This window comes from Rattus rattus, chromosome 5 (assembly GCF_011064425.1).
Source record: "Rattus rattus isolate New Zealand chromosome 5, Rrattus_CSIRO_v1, whole genome shotgun sequence".
Taxonomy (NCBI): domain Eukaryota; kingdom Metazoa; phylum Chordata; class Mammalia; order Rodentia; family Muridae; genus Rattus; species Rattus rattus.
Genome location: NC_046158.1, coordinates 7025312 through 7048247, shown reverse-complemented (window position 1 = coordinate 7048247; position 22936 = coordinate 7025312). Strand labels below are relative to the sequence as shown.

Sequence of the window (22936 nt, the reverse complement as noted above, 5' to 3'; positions counted from 1 at the left end):
CTCCCTCTTGTCCTCTCTGAGACCTCACTGCACAATGGGAGACAGGAAGTGCTATCTCAGAGCCAGTCAGCACAGAGGAGAATGTTTTCAGAACCTCAGAGTGTGGCAAGGGAATCCCCAAGTCTCCAAGTGACTGTTCCAAGCCTGTCTTTTCCTGTTCATCTCTGTCTGCTGATCACAAGCCTTAGAGAAGCCCTCTGGCTTGCTCTGCTCTCCGAGTGTTTTCCATTTGCAGGGGTGTGGAGCTAGGTCATAGACTTCACTGATCTCAGAACAGCTCCCTTTAATCTCCTCTCGTTCCTTAAACATGGCGTTCCCTTTCAGAACCTGTGCTGGCTGGAGGAGAAAGAGAAGGAGGTTGTCAGTGCCTTGCGCTACTTTAAGACCATTGTGGACAAAATGGCCATTGATAAGAAGGTTCTGGAGATGCTCCCGGGGTCAGCCAGCAAGGTGCTGGAGGCCATCTTACCCCTGGTGCAGACTGACCCTCGGATCCAGCACAGGTGAGTCCCCCAGAAGGTCCTTAGCTGTGGCAGCAGCGGGAACCTTAGAGGCACCTTGGTTTGGGGCATTTGAAACAGTGGGAAGAAGGGAGTCCTCCACTTGCCCCACTGCCCAGCTCTGAAACAGTTGCTCCTCCAGAGGCCCGTGGGCTAGCAGACCCCACCCTCCTAGCAGATGCCACCACCCATGAGCTGTGGCTGTGTCCTGTGCCTCAGCTCACTAGCGCTGATCACATTGGGTTGGATGCATTCTCAGAGCCTCCGCCATCATTTACCATGGTCTGTCATTCAAGTGCTCAGCTGCTGGGGCTGTCATCTGATGAGACAAAGTGTGCCCACACTCCTGCCTGTGCCAGGCCAAGACCTTCCAGGCAGCCTTTGATTGCTAGAGTGTGTTTTCTTCCTACAGCTTAGCTCGCCCCACATTTATTGTAAGCATCACATGGAAAGCCATGCTAGACGCACTTCCCAAGCCTGCAGGAACTTTTCAGAAGAGACTGAGGTCTGGGGTTTTGTCTGTGGTACCCATTCATAATTGACAACTCTCTGTGTGGATTTCTCAAGGCAGCTTAGTGTCCATTTAACCCCATGAGACTGAGCCTTTATGAATGGTTTTCCGAACTTGGCAATGAAGTTCACAGTTTTCTTCTGAGAGCTATGACCAATTCTGTGTCTTTATTCCCAAGAAGTCTTCTGCCTAGCACTTCCACCTCTGCTTCTGCGGGCCAACCCCTGGGGTTTGTGACCTTTGGCTCACTGTGCTGACATTAGGCCATCCGATGTGTAGATGGCTAACTCCAGATGCTGTGTCTCATGGTGGCCCCCACCAGGGAAGAGTTAAAGTCAAGTTAAAGTTGTGCTCACTAGCACATGATGATGCGCTGATTGTGTGGTACATGTTGAAGAAGGCACTGAGGGGACCGCAGTGGTCCTGTCCTGCTTCCTAGAGGAGAAGAAGTGGAGGATGCTGAAGGAAGCAGCTAGATTGGCAGGGGAGGCGGAGAACAGAAGGCTAGTGTCAGGCATGCCACCAGAGGCACCTCACCTGCCGGACAGGCTGTAGGACTGGGTCAACCCCTTCCAGAGGGGAAGGCCCCCTGCTCATCCTCATGAGGCCTTGACCCATCCCCAAGCTTCTTGGACAGCTCCATTCATTCTCAGGGACGAGAGGCGTTTGCCTCCCTTCTTAGTGACTGTTCAGTTGGTACGTGCAAAGTGTAGCCATGGCTGGCGGAAAACTTAGCTCTCCCCATGCTGTTCCACTTGATGAGGTGTTGTTGGTGAAGCGCCTAAAGACCTTTGACAGGAGAACCCGCTTTAGTCAAGTCTACAATGTTGTGTTGTTTTCTCTAAATTGTACCCTTGGTTTCTAAGCGCCTGCTTTAATAGTGATGGAGTGATTGTTTGCTCTTCTGTACAAAGTTTGAAATGAGAACAGCAACCCTTTCTAGGTTCCTTAAGAAGACTCATATTTATAGTCTGGCATGGTGGCACATATGATCCCAGGTCTCGGGAGGCAGAGGCAATCAGATTTCTATAAGACCAGCCTGGTCTACATAGTCATTTCCAGGCTAACCAGGGCTACATAGTGAGACCCTATCTCAAAAACCTTAATTAGTTAAAAAAAAAAAAAAAGTATGTGGTATCTGTAAGAATCACTAAGGCTCTCAAAAATACCAAGACTTGGACTTTGTGTGTTGTCCTCACCGTGGGATGGAGCTGCTGCTGTGCACACATGCGCATGAGCACAGGCTCACCACACGACAGGCCACTCACCCTGATGCAGTCTTTGAAATCCTCTCTACCTGGCCACAGCTCCTCGCTGAGGATGGTGAAGCTAAGCAAGGACAGACAGCTCTCACAAATGCCTGCCACCAACCCCTCAAACCTGTTGACTCTGGTCCATCAGAATGACTGTCAAACTATTCAAAACAGGAAATACACAAAGGTCTACCCAGTTGAGTGGTTTGCAACTGAAATGAGGAAAGAGAGGTTCTCAGGGAGCAGTGTGTGTGTGTGTGTGTGTGTGTGTGTGTGTGTGTGTGTGTGTGTGTGTGTGTGTGTGTTTGTCTGTATGTATGTGGAGCTGGTAAGAAGCCTCTGGGGTAATAGTTCCCACTAAGCAATCATGAGGATCTGAGTTCAAATCCCAGCATCTACACAAAATCCAGTGTTCTGGGGACAGTAATGAGAGGATCACTGGGGCTCATTGGCCTTGCTGCAGTGTCACTGAGAAACTCTCAGGAAAATAGGGGAGAGAGTGATAGAACAATACCAGGAAGCCTTCCTCCGACACACAGTAACCGATTAGACTGTAAACCTCCATAGAACATCCACTGAACATAAGAAGGAAGAGAAAAAAGATTGTCTGTCAAAAAGGAATCTTGGAGGATCAGCAAGATAGCTCCACGGATAAAGGCACTTATCCCAGCCTGACAACCTAAGTTCCATTCTCAGGATCTCCATGGGGGAAAGAAGGAGCCAACTCCTTCAGGTCGTCTTCTGACCCACACACACACACACACCACACACACACACACACACACACACACACACACACACACACACACCACACACCCTCTCTCTCTCTCTCTCACACACACACACACACACACACACACACACACACACACACACACACACACACACACACACACACACACCCCCCTCTCTCACACACACACACACACCCACACACCACACATACACTCTCCCCCCCTCCTCTCTCTCTCTCTCTCTCTCTCTCTCTCTCACACACACACACACACACACACACACACACACACACACACACACACACACACACACATATTAAATATAACAAAAAGTTTGTAGAAAATGCAGATGAGCTGGGGCATGAAGCACTTACCTGTCATCTCACAGCCAGGAGGCCAGGGCAGAAGAATTAAGAAGTCAAGGCTATTCTTGGCTACAGAGCAAGACCCTGGCTCAAAAACAAAACAACATGGATTTTGTGTTTAAAAAAAAAATGGTCCCTGGACCTATGATGTCCGCCTTGTGTGAGGGTTATGATGCAGGTTCCTCTCTGATGTTCTTTTAAAACTTTCCTCCCCGCACGCAGCTCAGCCCTCTCCTCCTGCTATAGCCGAGTGTACCAGAGCCTTGCCAACCTTATCCGCTGGTCTGACCAGGTGATGCTCGAGGGTGTGAACTCAGAAGATAAGGAGATGGTGACGACAGTGAAGGGTGTCATCAAAGCTGTGCTGGATGGAGTGAAGGTAAGGGCAGGTTTCGGGCAACCTTGACTGGACAGCCAGCCGGAAGAAGCTAAGAACTTGATTTTAGACCATACACGGGGCGAATGCCTTCCAAAAGCTGTGGTATGGGCCAGTTCTAGTTCCACCCAGTGACTGCTTCACTCTCAGAGCCATCAGCCCTTCCTGCAGATAGCTGGCATGAAGTCCTCTGTGGGCCGTATGTCCCAGCTGTGACTCGATGGAGATTGTTTGTCCTGGCTTTTAGCAAAGCCCCCAGTGTATCAACTGTTACCCTTTCGTGTCATGCGAACATGTAGGGTTCCTGGTAGAAAGCAGGGTTGAAGCTGAGTGCGCTTGATCTCTATGATGTGATCAATATGTTTACTATCTGGGAAATTGCAAAAAACCTCAGAGAAGATTAGGAGTCACAATTGGAGGGCAAAACAAAGACAATAGAGGGCCTGGAGTTGGGCCCAGAAGCCAGACTAAGAATGTCAATGCCAGGAGATGAGAAGCAAAGCTGAGTGGAGGGCGTGAAATGACAAGGGCATGCAGTGGGCGGGAGGCACTGTTGGAAGAGGCCTTCTCAGGCAGGTAAGACGCTTTAAATCCCAAGCTCCTCACTGAGTAGTCCTTGGGCTTAGACAATTTACTGCCGTAGTTCATTTGATGACACCCATGAGCACACCCAGAAGCAAGAGTGACAGTAGGGCCCTGCATGGTAGCATTGCAGGATTAGACTAGTCAGTGCGGGATGTTCTAGAACAATGCCGGAATACACGAAGCCCATAGGCATTCACATCTGTTTTTATTAATCCCGTGGGGCTAAATGCATGCTTGATAGATGTGGCTTGGAAAAGCTGTGTCCCTTCTATAGACCCTAATCCAAACTTATAACCACATTAGTTAGCCTAGGTCAGAAAGACTCCCTCCTCAGCCAGACTGTGAGGTTCCTGAATCATTCCTCTTGGTGGAGTGTTCTTTAGAAGCTCTGGAAAACTGAGCTAAGACCCCAAAGGGTTTTCATTACAGAGAGAAGGCCAGGGAGGCCTTGTTTGGTGAGAGAAATCACTCCCAAATGGGCTGTTAGCTAAAGCCCCAGCACCTTTAAAGGTGAGGCTGCGTGCTGCTGTGTCTACAGGGACTTTGGGTTCACTTTGAGGAGAAGATATGACAAGCTAACATCAGTGCTGTCCATTGACCGCCTCCATGCTCTCTTATCACAGAGCCAGCAGACTCTATACCATCAGCTTTAAGAGGCTATGGGTGTTGGCCACAGTCTCTGCAGTCAGTTTATCCCCTCAGCTCTTCCTGCAGCTTCTCTTGTGGGCAATGTGAGACATGACCTTCCTGTGCTTTCCGGCCGAGTTCTGACTCTCCCACTCTTGCTGTTCTTGTCCTGGCTTCTGGAAATCAAAATTATTTTCCAGATGACATTGTTTAGGTTTTCTTCTGTCAAACTGATCTTGATGAAAGTCATGAGTTAAAACAGCTGAAACGAGATCCGTTTTCCACAGAAGCTTCAGGACACTCCATAGTCCATGCTCTTTATGGACTCATGAAAGCAGGGCTGTACTGGTTGGCAGAAGGAATGTTTGAATGAAAATAGCTGATTTCTCAATGACGCTGGGGCTGGAAGCACACATGTATAACCTGTAGAGCTTGAACACCCCAGCACCTGAGAGCAAAGAACTTTTTCGCAGGTTTGTTTTTAAATAGTTTACCCAGAACAGAGTAAGACGAGAAGGCTCAGCAATGTGGAAGGCAGAACCAGGAGAATCTGCCAGAAACTCTCGGGCCAGCGAGCCTTGAGTTTACAGTGTGGGGGCAGAAATGACAGAGAGACTCTGCCTTGGAGAAAACAGACTCTGAAAAGGTGTCCTCACACGTGCAGGTGAGCATGCACATGCATGTGTGCATGCAGGTGCAGACACGTGCACAAGCACAGTTAGCACACATACAGAGACTGCAGTAGATAAGGAACTCTGTATTCTGTGGGGTGTTGTCACAGGACTGCACACAGAGATGAATGACAGGCACAGGCCTGGCCTGCCACATGCCACAGCAAGGAGTGTTCGTGGTAATGCAGAGGCAAGGAAGTCAGAGCAACATCCCTGCAGGAGTCTAGTCAGCTGTCTAGAGGCTTCTTCTAGAGGGTATCAGTCAAGGACTGAGATTGGTCAGCATGGCATTTATGGTTAGTATCTTACAGTAAAATTAATGGGTGCTATTTTACACTGCCCAACTTTATACTTGTAACAGCCTTCTGACTGAGGCAGACACCTTCACTGGCGGGCCAACCAGGGTTCAGTAGCAAGTTCATGATTCTCACACATGCCTGCTGGGCTTACGCACTTAGTCACCCTCTGCTGCCCTGTGCTAGGAGATTCAACCCAAAGGATCCTCCTCATTCACATTTCCTAACAAGGACACCTCATAAGCCTGTGTCCTGGTGTGTGAGCAAGCCTCCCTCAGCTGGGAGGGCAGGAGTGTGCGAGCACAAATGCTTCAGCTGTCTTCATCCCACTGGGAAGAGAAACAGTGCATGCCTTCAGAGTAGCTCACCACCCCTCAAGGCGCTCGTTCATTTGTTAAATGGAATTGTTTGAGGGTGGGAATGGGGGTGAGACTGAAAACTTGCCTGAAAGGCAGATAAATGATTTGGTATTGTTCCTACATGAACACTGTCATCTGCCACGAAAATCTTCACATTAATGCCACTTGTGAGCTGTGTAACCTTGGACAAGTAACTCCTTGAGATTCTTGTAGGTCCTTAAATATTCTGAGTGTGTGAGGAGAGGTAAGTTTGTGTCTTTGAAGTACAGGCAGCAGGGTGGGCACTCGTCACTATGGCAACTTTTACCAGAGTAGCTAACATTTACGTTTTGGATGAGAACTGTGTCTCCCTCAGGGCAACTCACAAGTTTCAGGCCTTCTGTACTGTGCCAGTTAAAGGCCCACTTCTCCTCCGACGTAGCACCTTTTGCCTTGGGAAATGTCAGGAACAGGCCCTTGTCCCCCCAGCCTCAGCCACTCACACAGACTAAAATGTTATCTTTAAAATAGTACTATGGGCTAGAGGGACAGTCCAGCGGCTAAGAATGCACCCTCTCTTCTGGACGACCCATCCTCTGCTTTATAGCGTCTGTATTGGACGGCTCACATAGAACTCCATTTTCTCGACCTCCGTGGGCATCTGGACACTCACACAGATACATACAGAAGGGAAAAAAAGATGTGTACTGCTCTCTTCCACTGAAAGCCTTGGGGAATCCCACAGCTCTGTCACTTGACCATCACCTCCAGGCCTGCGCTTGCAGAGCAGGCTCAGAGGTTTTCTAAGGATAGCAGCCAGGCCAGAGAACCCAAACAAGCAGAAGCTTTTAAAGATAGAACTTTTGCAGCTGGTGAGATGGCGCAGCCGAGAAGAGTGCTCGCCTCCAAACCTGACCTGATCTGACCCTCAGAGTGCACACGGTGGAAAGAGAGCCAGCTCCCTCAGACTGTCCTCTGACCTCCATGTGGGAGCTGTGGCACACACATCCGCATGCACACACCCCCAACCCATCAATTAATGCAAACAGTGTTTAGACATAAAACTTTTGGAGGAATGAGAGATGGCACAGTCGTAAAGTGCTTACCACGTAAACATGTAGACCTGAGTTTGGAGCCCAAGCACCCACCATAAAAGAAAAAAATGGGTAAGTAGCTATGTATAGCAACGTGTGCCCGTGATCAGGATAAGAAAGGTTGACATAGGCAATTTGGTTTCTTGTTGGTGAGATGGTCTAGCCACATTAGCAAGGTCCCAATGCCAGAGAAGACCCTACCTCTGGCCTGCATACATGACTCAAAAAATAAAATGTTATTTTTATATGTAAAGTCCAGAGATAGACAAAGGCTAGTGTGAGACTTCCTCAAGGACGCTTCTAACTCCCTTTTCTGCTGCTAACAACACAGACTCTACCCAGGGCTGCACAGTAGCTGCTGCCTCTCCAGTTACCATGGCTACATTTCACACAAGGAAGAGCAGGCACAGAGTTGTCCTCTCTATTGAAGGAGGAGTCTTAGAGCCCCTCACAGAATTTCTCTTACAGTTTATTGGCCAGAGTTGATCAAGCCTCACAAGTTCTCCCCATGTCCACCCATGGCCAGTATGATTTCCTCTCCTAATTCGCTGGCTCCCCAGATTGCAGGGTGCAAATCCTGAGTGACACCTCCTTCCTGGAACCTCCACATGCCCACTGGAGCAGGGTGTACCTGTTCTGTAAGGGCCAGCGACAAGTATTCCAAGCCTTTCCAGGCACAGACGTCCCATTGCACATTCCTTGTTTAGTGCTCTTATTGTTTGAGCCGCCTTACCTCGAGAGCGTTCTAGAAACAAGTCCCCGGCTGGTTTTGGCCTTCAGAATGTGGTTTACTATTTTTTTAAAAAGATATATATATACTGTAGCTGTCTTCAGACACACCAGAAGAGAGCATCAGATCCCATTACAGATGGTTGTGAGCCACCATGTGGTTGTGGAAATTGAACTCAGGACCTCCGGAAGAGCAGTCAGTGCCCTTAACCGCTGAGCCATCTCCGGCCTATGATTTACTAGTTTTAAAGGTTTACTTTTTAAAATCCAGGACCCAGATAGAGCCACTGGGTAGCATCATCTTTGTGGGCAGCTTCAGCAGCGGGTAAATGTCTCCTTCTTGAAACTTTGGGACTTTGGTTTATTTAAAATCTTATTTTTATTTATATGTGTGTGCCTACTTGTCTGTATGTGTGCCACATGTGTGCAGGGCCCACAGAAGCCAGAGCAGTTATCAGATACCCTGGAGTTAGAGTTAGAAGCAAGTCGTAAGCTGCCCTGTGTGGGTACTGGGACCCAGACCTCATCCTCTGCAAGAGCACCCAGGGCGCTTGACTGCTGCGCGTCTCTCTGGCCTCACTTCATCCTCTTAAAGTTTTTAAAATTTATCCTAGAGTTGTTACTCCTAAAAGGTGGCAGTGTAGAATTAGTCAAAGGCACCCTCGTGGTGCTGCTTAGGGTGTCCCTCTGCCCTCTTAATGCCTGTGAAGCTGGAGGCCAGAGCCCTCTCAGTATGTTGGTGAAGGAAAGAAGTTTCTAGATAGCACTGTGCTCCCAAGAAAGGTGCCCCCTTGGTGAGGGCATTATTGCTGATTGTGACTGCTGTGCTCAGAGTTGTCAGACTATGATGTATAAGAAGATGGCTTCTGCCAGTTCTCCATCAACAGCCAGAATGAATCAGAAGCTTCCCCTTGAGGTTGTTATACAAAGCTTGTCACTTCCTTATATACACCGTTTTCAAAATTAGGAGTGCTTTCTAGCATCCTCTGCCCTGTGCTTCTAGTTTTAAAGTGTTATATAGCTCAGGCCAGGTGGTAGTGGCATGCACCTTTGATCCCAGCACTCAGGAGGCAGAGGCAGGTGAATCTCTGAGCTTGAGGCCAGCCTGGTCTACAGAGTGAGTTCCAGGGCAGCCAGTAGCTACACAGAGAAACCCTGTCTCAAAAAAACTTTAAAATAAAAAAGTTATGCAGTATTCTAGCTAGCGCTGCTTCCCAACCATCCCGGTTACAGGATAACACTGATGTCCTCTGGTTTAGGCCCGTGCGAGCAATGCCAGTCGTTCTTCAGGCAATTTTTTCCTATTCCATCTGTGCCGTGCGCGTCAAGCCGTGTGCTGCTTGGCTGTGTGTGCAAGTGAGAGCATCCTCCCACTGGCCGCTTCTTACTGACACTCTAGATGTTCTCTTCTTTACAAGTCACTCTGGGACTGTGTGTGGTGGCAGAGGGAGAGAGTTGGAGGCCAGCCTGGTCTACATAGAAAGGTCTAGGACAGCCAGGACTACATAGAGACCTTGTCTCAAAAACACAAAACAAAAAAACAAAGTCACCCTGGGGCTAGACCTTCCTGTGATCATGTCCTGTCACAGGCGTGTGTTCCTCACGTCACACTAGACCTGACCCTCTCCCACAGTTTGTGAAGAACAGAGGGTGGCACTGAGCCTTGATATGTGGCTGCAGACGTCTGTGCCCTGGCAGTGTACCCAAAGAGTAGGGTCAGAGAGTAAGGGGGTGATGGATGGGGTCTGGGCTGCAGCTGTGGCACTTCCAGTGGAGTTCCCACTGTGAGAACCCAGGGAACACTATTCACCATGCTGTCCTTGGGGTTCTTTGTGCCAGGACTATCACAGCAGTGTGGGCCCTTCTGCCAGGCAGGTCTTTGTATCATTTCAGGAGAAAGAGGAGAGGAAGCGAGGACCAAGACATTCAAATTCAGAGCTGTGCGTCGATTGTCGTCAGTATGAACAGTGTCGGACGGAGCTTCGCCTTCTTAGGGAGAACAGTCTCCACATGTTCTTACTTTTGAAAACTGATTTTCAAAGAACTGAACGTTGGCAGAAGAGTTCTAACTGACCTTACAACATGAGGCTCTAACAGTTAACTCTGTCTTTGAGAAACCCTGCCTTTCAGAGATTTGACTTCCACAAGGTGCTGGGCCCTGGTTTACTCACAAGCGGTGAGCACTCAGTGAGACCAGGGTATCGGAAGTACCTAGATGGAAGAGGTTTCTGGAGCCTTCTGTGTGTGATCATTAAGACAAGTTGAGACCAAAGCCCTTCTGTTTGGGCAGGAAGGTTGGCAGAGAAAGAAAAGCTGCCCGCCCCTTTCCCAGCCTCCACTGTGTCATAATGTGGTCTTGGAATTTCAGGGCACAATTGCAAGTGTGTGCTTGTCATCCCAGGATCCATAGCTATCCACTGTTCATTAGTCGAAGTCACAGCTACCATTCCAGGAGGACAGCATCTCTCCTTGCCTGCTCCCACGTCAGGAGGGACTGGAATTTGCTCTGTGTCAGCAGATACAAATGTGTAGGCTTCTCTGCATTCCTTTATCCTCCTTGATGGAGTAAGTTTGGTTTAGCATGCTTCACGTGTCTGCATTCCCAGCACTCATGATGCTGAAGCAGAAAGATGAGAATTCAAGGCCTTGAGTCACTTGGGTCTGACACTTTGATCCTAGCCAAGGCTATGGGGCTTTAAGGGAACTGCCTTGACCACTCCTGCACGCTCCTCCAGGTAGTGAGTACGGAAGCAGCCCCCCTCCAGCTGGTTTCCCTTTGCATCCTTCTAACACTTGGGCTCTGAGTCCTGACAACAAGTAGAAGGCCCCTTCTGGGCTAACCTAAGCCTCCTGAGGATCTTACGTCCCACATGGCTCCAAGAACAGAATAGGGTGAGCGTGGATCTGATCCCATGGACATCCCTCGCATGGTTTGGGGAAGGCAATTTTCTTAGAATTAATCTGCCCATTTTTTAAAATTTAGAGATACAATTGAAAAAATAGATTAAAAAAAAAAACACAGACAGGGGTTTTGATCTTGTTTCCAAAATTTACAGTGTACCCCAACAAAGCAGGTAGGGCTTTTCTGCACCCGGTATTCCTAGAATTCCACAATCTTTCCATGCTGTCGCTGTGGCCTGTGTTCCTGCTGTGACTTTATTCTTACCGACTTCAGAATGGCCCCTTGACAGGTCTGTCACATCGGCACACTTGGTACTTGTAGTGAGTGTTTAACCGTGGGCTTTTGAGCAGGCTCATCTTACCTGTGGTGACATCCTCCATAGTTGAACTTTTGCATCCATCCATGACACTTTCCTCCTAACAGGTACTTGAGGCTTTTGATACTTGCCAATAGGTCATCCACGGACCATTCCTGCTACCCCAAGGATACCCCATTCTCACTGCTGTCGTCCTGCCCTACCCCACCTGTGTCTGCAAGTTTTATTTTGTTGCCATCAAACTTGAGTAGCTCTCGTGCTCATAACACCCTTCACATCTGCAAAACTCCTCTTTAATAATGTTTCTTTTTGTATGTATATCTTTTTTCATAGTTTTTATGTTGTCAAAGAAACTGCTTTGGGAAATGCTAGTTCTTAGCCTCTGGTCAGGGAGGCATGGTTAGGTACCCACCTCTGCATCCTCAGAGGTAATGTGTGCTCTTCCCTCAAGCACCCAGACCATCAGCCACAGCCATCAGCAAAGAGCAGTGAGGAGGTCGTGTGTAGGAGGTTGTGTATAGCAGAACACTGATCAGTAGTGAAAAAGAGCCAACCTGGGCTCCCAAACAAGGTGGATTGCTAAGGCCAGGGCCGGGAGGTGGGGGTGGGGGTGGGGGGGGGGAGGGGGGTAGCCTAGAAGAGAATGGTGGTTGCCAGGGGCAGCAGGAGAATGAGGGGACTGTGCAGGTACAGAATTTCTGTCCTAAAGTTGTGTTAAGGACCGCACATGTATTCACACACTTAGAGTAGGTGAATTTCATGGTATATGAATTCTACCTCCACAACACTTTTGAAAGATGAAGCTGGAGTGATGGTTCATTCTGTAACAAACTTCCCACAGGCGTGTGGCCGCAGTTGTAATCCCAGCACTAGGGACTCAAGAGACAGATGGGTCCCTAGAACACTCAGGCCAGCTAGCCTCACCCACTCAGTGATCTTCAGATGCTAGTAAGAGACCCTGTCCAAAAAGACACATGTGAGCACACAGCCATGAATGTGTGTCTCACACACACACACACACACACACACACACACACACACACACACACACACACAGAGCAGGTTCATTTCTATGGAGTCCATGGGACAGCCACTGTAACTCATGGTACTGCAAGTGTCCACACTACAAGGCCCACGTATGCCATCCTGGGAGCCCACAGCCATCCAGAGCAGAAAGTACAGAGTGATGGGACAGCAGAAGAGAAGAACAGGGATGAGAGTGGTCCTTACACCCCAGGTGCTGTCCACACTGTGGAGTATAGCGTGCACCCAGGAAAAATCGTTACAGTGGTCTGAAATGGGAGTACATGCCTTTAATCTCAGCACTTGTACATTAAGAGACCCTGTCTCAAAAAAAGCCATGGGACAGATAAATGTGTCCCAGCTGAGCTCTGCCCTCCCCTGCTGTTTTCAAGGTACCATTTCTTTATTTTCTTTCAAAGCCATTTTTCTGTTTTGCGAAGGTCACATGACCTTCACTCTAAGTCCATTGACAAGGAAGGCTCCCAGCCAGTCCTGTGAGCCTCAGTTCCTGTCTCAACCAAGCCAGTGCACTTTGGGAAAACATTAAAAGCCAGAAGCTAGATGTGTGCCATTGTGCATAACATGACAGCTTTACGGAATCAAAAATGCCTGCCACCCTCCCCAGACTGCACAGAATACAAGTTTCTGTGGTCTGTTTGTCTTAGCACCCGGACCTGCCATCTCCCCTTTCAAGAGGAAGCATATGATGCAGGTGGAACTGCAGTGGGCTGGGCTGCTATGGTTTTTTTAGATGGCAAGAGGCATGGTAGGGACTGTGCAGACTACCCTGTGTGGGCAATGTGGGGACACAATGTGGGACTTGGAAGCTCTGCCTCTTGCTAGAAGTACAGTGGTGTCATCCCCTCTTCCTTCTCCCTCACAGGAACTGGTGAGGCTAACCATTGAGAAGCAAGGCCGGCCATCACCAACAAGCCCAGTGAAGCCCAGTTCCCCAGCCAGCAAGCCTGATGGGTAAGTCTGAGCAGACTTGTTGGTCCCAATGGGACCAGGCACACACTTTGGGACTGAACCCACACTTGACAAAGGAGGTAAGCAGTGAGAGCATTTGAGAGGCTGTGGCAGCCTGGTCCTCTTTCCAGTAGTAAGTTCTGGTGAGTGCCTGGCACTTGAAAATGTGTATTTCACATAAGCTTCAGAGTGCACAGAAGGAAGTGGTTCTCCAGGCACTGCCCCAGGCAACGGCACTGCACCATGAACTCCCAAGGGCTCAGCTGAGAGGTTGGGGGAGACCTTGGATTTTTTAGTAGTAGTTCAGCTAACGGGAGGCCACTGGTGTAGCGTTTTCTCGGTAAACTGAGGAAGGACCTTGTGTGTGGACAGCCTTACTATCTTGTGTTAGTTTCAAGGACTGGCCCGTGTTAAATATATGACGCGTTATTTTAGAGCAGCCCAATAGCTGGTCAGTGGTGGAACTCCTTGGGAACCCCAAGACTAACTGATGCTCCTCCTCGGCTCCGTCATCCCCTTAGCCCTGCCCCTCACTCTCAGGAGCTACATGCGCTCTGACTGCATGTGATCCCTAGTTCTTCCCATTTCTCCAGCCAGCCTGAGCTCCCTCTGACAGACCGAGAAATGGAGATTCTGAATAAGACAAGTGTGTCACCATCCACTGAACTGCTCCCAGACTCCACCAGTGAAGAGGTTGCGCCCCCCAAGCCCCCTTTACCTGGCATCCGGGTGGTTGATAACAGGTAATTCTAAATTCTTTGGAGGGGATTTTTTTTCTAGAGCCTCTGTTGATGTGGGGTGGGTGGTAGAACGAGCAGAAGGATGGCGCTGTGCCTGGTAAATGCTCCAGAGGCCTGGACTGTGTGAAAGGCTGTCTGAGGGTGGCCAGGCTCTGGCCCGGGGCCTTGCACAGGCCCTGCTCTTTCAGCTTGCCTTAGGTCTCGACCCAGTAAAGCTAGTCACGCTCTACTGTGGAAGGGAAGGAGTCTTGTTTGGTTCTGGTCTTTGGGCATTGACTGACAAGAGGAGAACAGGAGGCAGTGAAAGCATGAAAATAGGTGTGGAAAAGAGCTTCATTCATGGCCCGGTCCCTAAAACCATTCTAAAGCACTCTCGTTTGTGATGTACAGTTTGCCTGGATTTTCTGTCTCTTCTAGTCCACCAGCATTACCACCCAAGAAAAGGCAATCTGCTCCATCCCCTACCCGGGTGGCTGTGGTAGCCCCCATGAGTCGTGCTGTCAGTGGCTCCAGTTTGCCTGTTGGAATCAATAGGCAGGTAATGAAGTCCTGTTTTCTGTTGGGGAGGAGGACTAAAGTTGGAATTTGAGGATTGTGTCCTAGTGCCAAAAGTCATCTGGTAGTCTTCAGATCACTATTACTCACATCTAAAGACTTGTGGGAGGGCAAACCATAGCCATTCCTCTCCCTGCCCCACATGACAGGGGCAGTAGATGAACCTCGGACAACTCCCAAAGGCACCCCTGTTGAAACACCCCCATGCTCCTCCCAGTCCCTTTCCAGTCTTATCCTGATCCTACACTGGCATCAGAGATAGCCCCTGAGCTTAGGCAGGGCTTTCTCTGAGCTAGTGAGCATGCCAGAGTCCCTGGTCTCTGCTCTCTTTCCCAAGGATGACTGAAGTTCCTTTCCATTCTTCCCAAGGACTTTGATGTTGAATGTTACACCCAGAGGCGCCTGTCAGGAGGCAGCCGCTCCTGTGGTGGTGAATCTCCTCGCCTGTCCCCCTGCAGCAGTACAGGCAAGCTCAGCCGGTCAGACGAGCAGCTGTCCTCCCTAGACAGGGATAGCGGGCAGTGCTCACGGAACACAAGCTGTGAAACACTAGGTAAGCCATCACAACCCTCCTCCCTCTAAGCTCCTTGGGCTCCTTTGATTCTGGGATCCAGTCAGCTGATTCCTAGACATTCGCTAGATGACTTTAGTCAAATTCTTTAAAATCCAGCCTCAGTCTCCTCATCTACAAAATGAAGGTGGTGTCTGCTCTGGAGAGTCTGGACCTGTATGAAATAGCAGTGTAAAGTCACACAGCAGATGCTCAGACAGTTATCTCCTTGCAGGTAGCCTGGCAGTGTGCAGCAACTGATCATGTGCACATGTGCTTTCTCTGAGGGAGTGAGCTCCTGAAGTCCTGACTCTCCCGCCTTTCCTTGCCAGGGTCAGCAGCACCATTTGGCAGGAGCTTGCTAGACCCAACCTGTTTGTGTCCTGGAAACTAGATCCTTTTCCCTTCTGAGAAGGTGTCCTAAGCACGAAGGAGAGATTGTCAGCAAGGCTCCTGTCCGAGGAGGCTAACCTGCGAAGAATTAACTGGTGATAATATGGAGATAGTTAGTAGCCTCTAGTGAGAATCAGATGAACGAGGACACATTGCTCTGATGGAGCAGCCTAGACCTAGTGAAAGTCACTTATGGATGGTGATGCATGGACAGACTCTGAGGCCAAGAGCATGCTGTTTTCTTAGGTGTGGTAAAGCAGATGGGAGGCAGAGGCAGGAGGGTTTGTGAGTTCTAGGCCAGCCTGGTCTACAGAGAATTTCAAGCCAGCCAGGACTATGTAGTGACACCATGTCTCAAAAACAAACAAAAAAGTGGAGTTAGGGTTCTAGAGAAAAAAAAGAAAATTTAAGCATTTTTAAGAAAATGCATCAATGGGTTTGGTCCCCAGCTCCGAAAAAAAGAAAAAGGAAAAAAAAGAAAATGCATCGAAATAAAAACTGTGACGTCAGCTCTGGCTTTAATTTTCATGATCACTGCCATCTTTTGTCATGTATCTTTTCCTTTTTAAGGAACCAAACTGTAAAATGTAGAAAGATGCTGAGCCTATAGCTTGGTGGTAGAGTACACGCACAAAGCCCTGGGTTCCATCTCCAGACCCACCAGACAGACAGACACACAGACAAACACACAGACACACAGAGAGAGACAGACAGACAGACAGAGACCGAGAGAGAGACAGACACAGTCAGTCAGTCAGTCATAGTCTAGTGCATGCGTGCGTGCTTGCGTGCGCGCCCTATCTCACTACCTCCTTAATGTCTACATTTCATGCCAGATAAAAACTGTCCAGTTAGGGAGAAGCCCACAGGAGAGGTCAAACATAAAGCATGCCTTGTGTGAGGGAGATGGAGCAGAGCAGGTAGGGTGGTGACTTTGGAGGCTTAGGGCTAATGCGTTTCCTGTGTGGTTTGCAGATCACTATGACCCCGACTATGAATTCCTCCAGCAAGACCTCTCCAATGCAGACCAGACCCCTCCACAGGCAGCCTGTAACCTCAGCCCACTGCCGGAGTCCATGGGGGAGTCTGGGCCCCCATTTCTTGGCCACTCTTTCCAGCTGCCTCTGGGCAGCTGTCTCCAGCAGGACGGACAGCAGACAGATACTCCACCTGCCCTTCCTGAGAAGAAGCGTAGGAGCGCAGTCTCCCAGACCACGGACAGCTCTGGCTGCAGGGTGTCCTATGAGCGACACCCCTCACAGTATGACAACATCTCAGAAGATGATCTGCAGAACCCAGTCCAGCCTGTGTCCTACCCGCCCTTTGCTGCTATCCTGCCCTTTCAGCAGGGAGCTTCTTCCGCCCCTGTTGAGTTTGTGGGTGATTTCAGTGTTCCTGAGTCAGCTGGTGACCCAGAAAAGCCACCTCCTCTACCAGAGAAGAAAAACAAACACAGTAAGTCCCTGCGCTCTCTGTAAGCACATTCTGTAGCCCTCACAGTGCTGTGTTTTGCTTAGCCCACACCTGAGACCAAAATGGCTTCATGACCTCTGTCTTTCATATAGGACAGGATCATAGGTACATGTGTGGATGTGTCTAGGGGCCCAATACTATCATTACTCATGCTCCTCGAAGGTCTAATTAGCTCACCTCTCCTCTGTGGGCTTTGAAATCGCAGGCCTGATACTTCCAGGTATCTGTCTTCTATAAATGCAACCCACTGACCCTTTTGGCCTGAGTACTTAGTAACATGGCATTCAGACCTAAACAGTGGTAAAGGCACCCGAGCGTCACGGCACTGCTGCAGCATGCACAGGAAATAGACCTTTGTGTCTAACCAGAGCCTGTCTAGCCCTCGGAGGGAGGTCCCAATGTGGATAGCATGCTCACAGTGACCTAGATCAGAGCTTTCGTGCTGGAGTCCTATGGTTAGCCCTTGGACTAGATGCTTTAATAGATAGTCGTTGTTAGGCTGGGTGGATCTGGAAGGCGGAATGTTGGTATTTTGGACAGTTTCCAGCTGTAAGTTTGCCATAGCATTACTAAGTAACATTCTGGACATTCCATCTTTTGTCTTCCCTCCCCAACTGCTCCACTGGGAAGCTTGCAGGCCACACTGCCCCGCCCTCTCCCTCACCTCACTAACTCTGATCTCAGATTTCCCCTGGCAATCCAGATGTCACCATTTTGTTGTGTGTGACCACATCAGCTGCACAACCCAACTGTCCCCTTACCCTAGACCTAAAACTAAATATTGCATTTCAATCCCTTAATAAGGGCTTCCTACTCCCAAAGAAGGCCTGCGTCATTAGACCCAGCAGAGCCATCCCAGGACCAGAGCAGCCTCATTTGTAACCAAACCCCTGACACCCAAGATATCTCATCGTGTTGTGACAGCCTTGCTGGGGTGGTCCTGAGCTACGGAGAGGGCTGGTCTCCTAACTAATGATGTCGTTCCATGTATCCTGTAAGCTGGATCACTACAGATGACGCTCTGTGGAGAGAACACTCAGCAGTTGGGAACAGATCTTTCTGGGCTTCTCCTTCCCCCCCACTTGACCAGAGCAATATTAGCATTGGGGGCACCCGCTTGCTTTCTCGGCAAAGGAGTCCTACAGATTAGGGTGAGGAACAGGATTATGCCTGTCAAACTATACCAGATGATAGGGAAGCCTCCTGCTTGAACCTCCTAGAACAGGAGTGGTCCAAAGCCCTCGAGCAAAGCCTGCAGACAGTTTGATGGCAGACAGAGAGCAAGGCTTCTGTTCCTCTCAAGTCTCAAGTAGCTGAAAATGGGGTGTTTTGTGGCAGGGAAAGTGCCTGAAGCTCTGTCCTGTCCAGCTGTGACTAGAGCACCTCCTCTTGCAGATTCCTTAGGGCAACCAAGGGTTCAAGGTGATGGCTCTGAGCAGAAGCTTATGTAGTTAGTTTTCCAGGCCAGGCCTCAGAGCAGCCGGTGAGAGGCAGTGTGGGTTCATACGCGTTTGAGTCTGCCCAGGTCTGACCACACACCCAAGCCCAGGAGGAAGCTTTCCCTTCTGTCCTTAAGACCTACTGTGTTTTCAACAAAGGTCTCCTCCCCCGCTCCCTACAGGGGTCATCTTTCTCTGTTCAGTGAATGAGCCCCAAACTTGAAGCTGAGCTTCAAGTCCTTCAAGACCCTGAGCTCAGTCCTGGCCCAGAGTCTGCCTTTACTCCCTGAGAGGACCATGGGAGAGTTCCATGTGTGGGCCTGACAGGAGCTACACAGAAGTTATTTGGAGGAAAGGAGGTGTAAAGCACCTCTAAAGCAGTTCATACATGGCAGTTCTGAGGTCATAGTCTGTCCTCTCTAGGGTGCCCCAACATCACTTCTTGCTAAGAGTAGCCCGTGGGAGTACTGAACACTGTAGGGTACTGATCTCCCCAGAGCCTGTGTCTGAAGAAGTATGTGCAGCCAGGCATTCTCAGCTTGGCTGGCTGCTGGCATCCGAGTCACTGCCCAATATGGAAGGAAAAGTCCTGTGAGGGCGAGCCTCACTGCTGTTCTTTTGTGTGTAGCTGGCAGGCCTCAGCATCAGGAGGTTCTAAAGGCCTGGGGAGACCAGCTTGACTTGACGGTACAGGCAGACAAGGTCCTTCTAGAAAGCCAGTGGTGGGACTGGGGTCACCCCTAGACAGGGACACAGCAGCATTACTGCGGGGTTTGAGGGGCAGTGGGAGCACTTCCCTTCCATGTTCAGCCATGGCAAGCACAGCCATGTTCTATCAATGCACAGCAGAGACAACAAGTTCTGTATTCTGTGCAATAAACGTGACCACCTTCCTTTCAGCAAAAGCACAAGGAGGACTTGCCAAAAGAGCACCTTTGCCAACACTTTAGGTCCCACGGGGGTGCCAGGGAGGAGTGCACTCTCTGACTCAGGCTGGCTCCCTCTGCCTTCTAACCAGTGGGCTCCTGGCACTTGTGGTGTGACCTGAGGAGAAGGTTTCTGTCTGGAAGATGCTGAAGGCTGCTGTCCCTGTGTCTGTCACACATTGTCATAGGTCCTTTGGTCCTGAGCCCAGGCTCCTAGTCTTCATGCTCTCATTTTTGCTCTCTCGATGAGTGAACTGATATTCAGTCCTAACTAGGCATGAACGGGCCAACTCTACCAGCCTTCCCTGTATGTAGAGCGTTCCAGTGCCTAGGGAAGAGATGGATGGAAGGCCAGCATTGACTTCCCTCTGCTCTTAGGGCAGCATTCACGCCCCTAGGCATAATGCTCTGGACCCTCTAGCTCCATGGACAATGAGGCCCAGGGTACTCAGGAACCTCTGTTCTGACCACAAGAGGCTGCTGGCCCTGCACCTGCTGTGTGGAGAGGTGCCCCCCACCCCCAACCCCAGGATGAGGTCATGATGTGTGGCAGCTGAGCTTTGATCCTCTGGCTTCTCAACTCCCCAGGCATGTGAGGACCCTGCTGTTGTTGGCTGCCACCCTGCTGAGGCAAAGAGGCTGGCCTCAGGCAGACAGGTTGTGACTGACAGCTTACCTGGGAGATATCACCTTAGCCTCCTTGTGCAAGGGGATGCTGGTAGCAGGGGTGGAGCAGATGGATCAGTTAGCATTCGTGTACTTTCTCCCTCACCCTCTGTCCTTCTTGCTGGCCTGGCCTGTGTCTCTCCAGACAGAAACAGTGAGCTAACAAGTCCCTAGAGATACTTGCTGGAAACGTGTCTCATTCAGCCATTCTACAAATGTTCGGGAATCAGACATAGGTCCTGCCCTGCTATAGCTTCAGCCCTTACAGCAAAGGCAGTAGTTGATCCTGCTCCATCTATATGTAAGGCCCTGTTCCACATCACTATCTCCCACTACAGTCCCTTAGATTCCTGCCATCACTGAACAGACTTAAGAGACATCTCAAGCTACTGTGTGATGTGGGTCAGGCCTGCACCACGCCCAAGTGGAGCCCTGCTGTGAGGTTCCTGGTGCTCAGAATGAAGCCTGCTGTGTGCGGCCTCTCTGGAATGCAGCCCAGCCTTCCTTCCCTGATGCCTGCATGCTGGGCTCTGCCCAACCTTTTACTTTTCCCAGTCTTGAGCCTTTGTATACCTATGGGCTGGGGTAGAAGCTCCTTTCCCTTCCTCATGTCATCCCTCCATAGTCTAAAGCCGCACTCTACAGCCACCACACTTTTTCTTTCTCTGTGGGGCTACTATACCGTGTGTGTGTGTGTGTGTGTGTGTGTGTGTGTGTGTGTGTGTGTGTGTGTGTGTGTATTCTGTTGACCCAATGAGAGTATGAACCTCACCGTATAAGGCAGAGGATCCACCTTGCTGGTCCTGTGTTCTTCCAGCATCTGTGCCCTTGCCTACATGTACAGTACCACGTCCTCAGCAAACAGTAAGTAAAGACCACAGGCTGCTAGATACAAGCTGTAGGGAGAGACAGGAGGGGAGCCACAAGAAGGCTGCGGCCCAGACCCAGGCACAGTAGGTCAAAGGTAAGACTTGGGAAAATCAGGAGCCCTATGTGTGGTCATTACTTGGTCCAAAATAATGCAGACGAGGCTAAGGCCAAGGGCAGGCAGAAGCTGAACAGAGCCTCAGGTGCTGCTGAGCGTGGAAACCCCCACACCTGTGCAGGAAGGGAGCACAGTGCCCCTCGTGCTTTCTTTAACAGAACCTTATGTTTGTAGAGCCATTTTAGGCTCACAACAGCATTGAACGGAAAGTACAGAAATTTCCCATATTCACAACCTCCCCCAATGTCAATAGCCTGCCCTGGCAGAGAGGGATATCGGTTACAGGGATTGGATGTGCAGTCCTCACATCCAGAGCCCGCCATGCACAGGAGGCTTCTAAAAGTGTGACCAGCTGGGTGATGGCTCATGTCCCCTTTGTATAGCACCCAGAGTATCATTTCTGCTCCTCAAACCCCCACCCCACCGCAGAGTATGAAGGCTTGGTGGGAACAGCTCTGTGGGCTCCCCACCGGTGAGAGAACAGCGGCCCCTCTTTCCACAGTGCTGGCCTACATGCAGCTGCTGGAGGACTACTCAGAGCCACAGCCCTCCATGTTCTACCAGACCCCGCAGAGTGAGCACATCTACCAGCAGAAGAACAAGATGCTCATGGAGGTCTACGGCTTCAGCGACTCCTTCTGTGGTAGTGACTCCACGCAGGAGCTGGCCCCTCCACCCGCTTTGCCCCCCAAGCAGCGGCAGCTGGTAAGTAGTTCCCCATCTGTGTCCTTGGCACTGTTGCAGACTAGAGTGGTCCTTCTGGGCCAAGATTGAACCTGCTTTTCATCCACAGTGGAACCCTAGACTTAGGTATGTTCAAGTCACTTGGTGCCTCCACTTCCTTCCCAGATACTCACCAGCAGCCTGTCCCCCACACTGCCATCTCCCCACCCTGGGTACAAAGGGCCTCCTGCAGAACAGCCTGTGTAACTGGGACAGGCTTACACTCAGAATGTTTGATTTCCCTGCTGACGATCTCTTATGCCTTCCCTTTCTTCTGTGGCTCTAACATAGACCTCATAGACAGGAGGGACTCAATCAAAGCACAGAGCACTGTCTGTGTGCAGACATCTGTGTGCTTGACTTCCATAATGGGCCTAACTGAATGGAGTGACTTCCATCCCATCCCTGGCCAGCAATGGCCCCATGGGAACAAATTCCACTGAAGCAGGATAGCTTTAGACAGAGCCACTTTGTGCTATAAACCCAGCAGTGGCCTTTGCAGCCTCTGCAATGGATCCTGCACAGCTGTCCCACTCACCAGGGGGCGGCAGAGCACTGGACCTACTGGTGCTCCAACCTGCCCTATACATTGGGTGGGTTCAAGGTCAGATTCTCTGGGCCAGCCAAACTGCAGAGGGGAGTCCCGGTCTTACCCTTCGCAGAGCTGTGTGGGCTGCTTTGCTATCTTGCTAGCCAATCTGGTCTCTGGCAAGAAAAGAGGTGTGTGGTTAAGCTAAGCCCTTTTCTGTGCACTGTGAAGAATGAGCCCTGTTTACCTTGTAGTGCCTTGGACTTAGCATTGCCTCAGGCTCCTGAGCTGTTCAGCCTGTGTAGGCTTAGCCAGCTAACTAAGCAGGCATTTGCTTCTGCAAAGAAGCTCGGCTGACTGAGGCAGCCTCTTCTAGAGATGAAAGGTTGAGCTGAGATCCAGGAACCTGGGGTCCCAGCCCTGTCTGTGATACATGGGATACATGGGATACATGAAATACATGGGATACCTGGGATGTAAACCACTGCAGCTGCTTCCCGGAAGGTCATCTTTCTGGGTAGGCATGCAGGCCCAAGGGACTAGTGCTGACCACTCCGTACTGAGGTTGCTCCTCTGTGACCTGTCAGTTTCCCTGGGCATCTCTATAGTGAGAAGTCCATAGATTCTGGACAGCTGGAGGCAGATTCCTCACAAGAATGTGGAACAGA

At 50.1% G+C, this 22936-nt stretch overlaps 1 protein-coding gene across 2 annotated transcripts in view; it reads left to right on the top strand.

Moving 5' to 3' along the window:
* Rapgef1 (Rap guanine nucleotide exchange factor 1) overlaps nt 1-22936 on the top strand; it is a 91044-nt gene that overhangs the window by 35501 nt on the left and 32607 nt on the right. For both annotated transcript variants that reach the window (XM_032902934.1, XM_032902935.1), the window contains exons 4-11: nt 325-503; nt 3586-3742; nt 13204-13292; nt 13883-14032; nt 14447-14567; nt 14954-15137; nt 16503-16982; nt 21519-21721. In XM_032902934.1, coding sequence (XP_032758825.1) covers nt 325-503; nt 3586-3742; nt 13204-13292; nt 13883-14032; nt 14447-14567; nt 14954-15137; nt 16503-16982; nt 21519-21721 — 1563 coding nt within the window. The remainder of the gene's footprint in view (nt 1-324; nt 504-3585; nt 3743-13203; nt 13293-13882; nt 14033-14446; nt 14568-14953; nt 15138-16502; nt 16983-21518; nt 21722-22936) is intronic.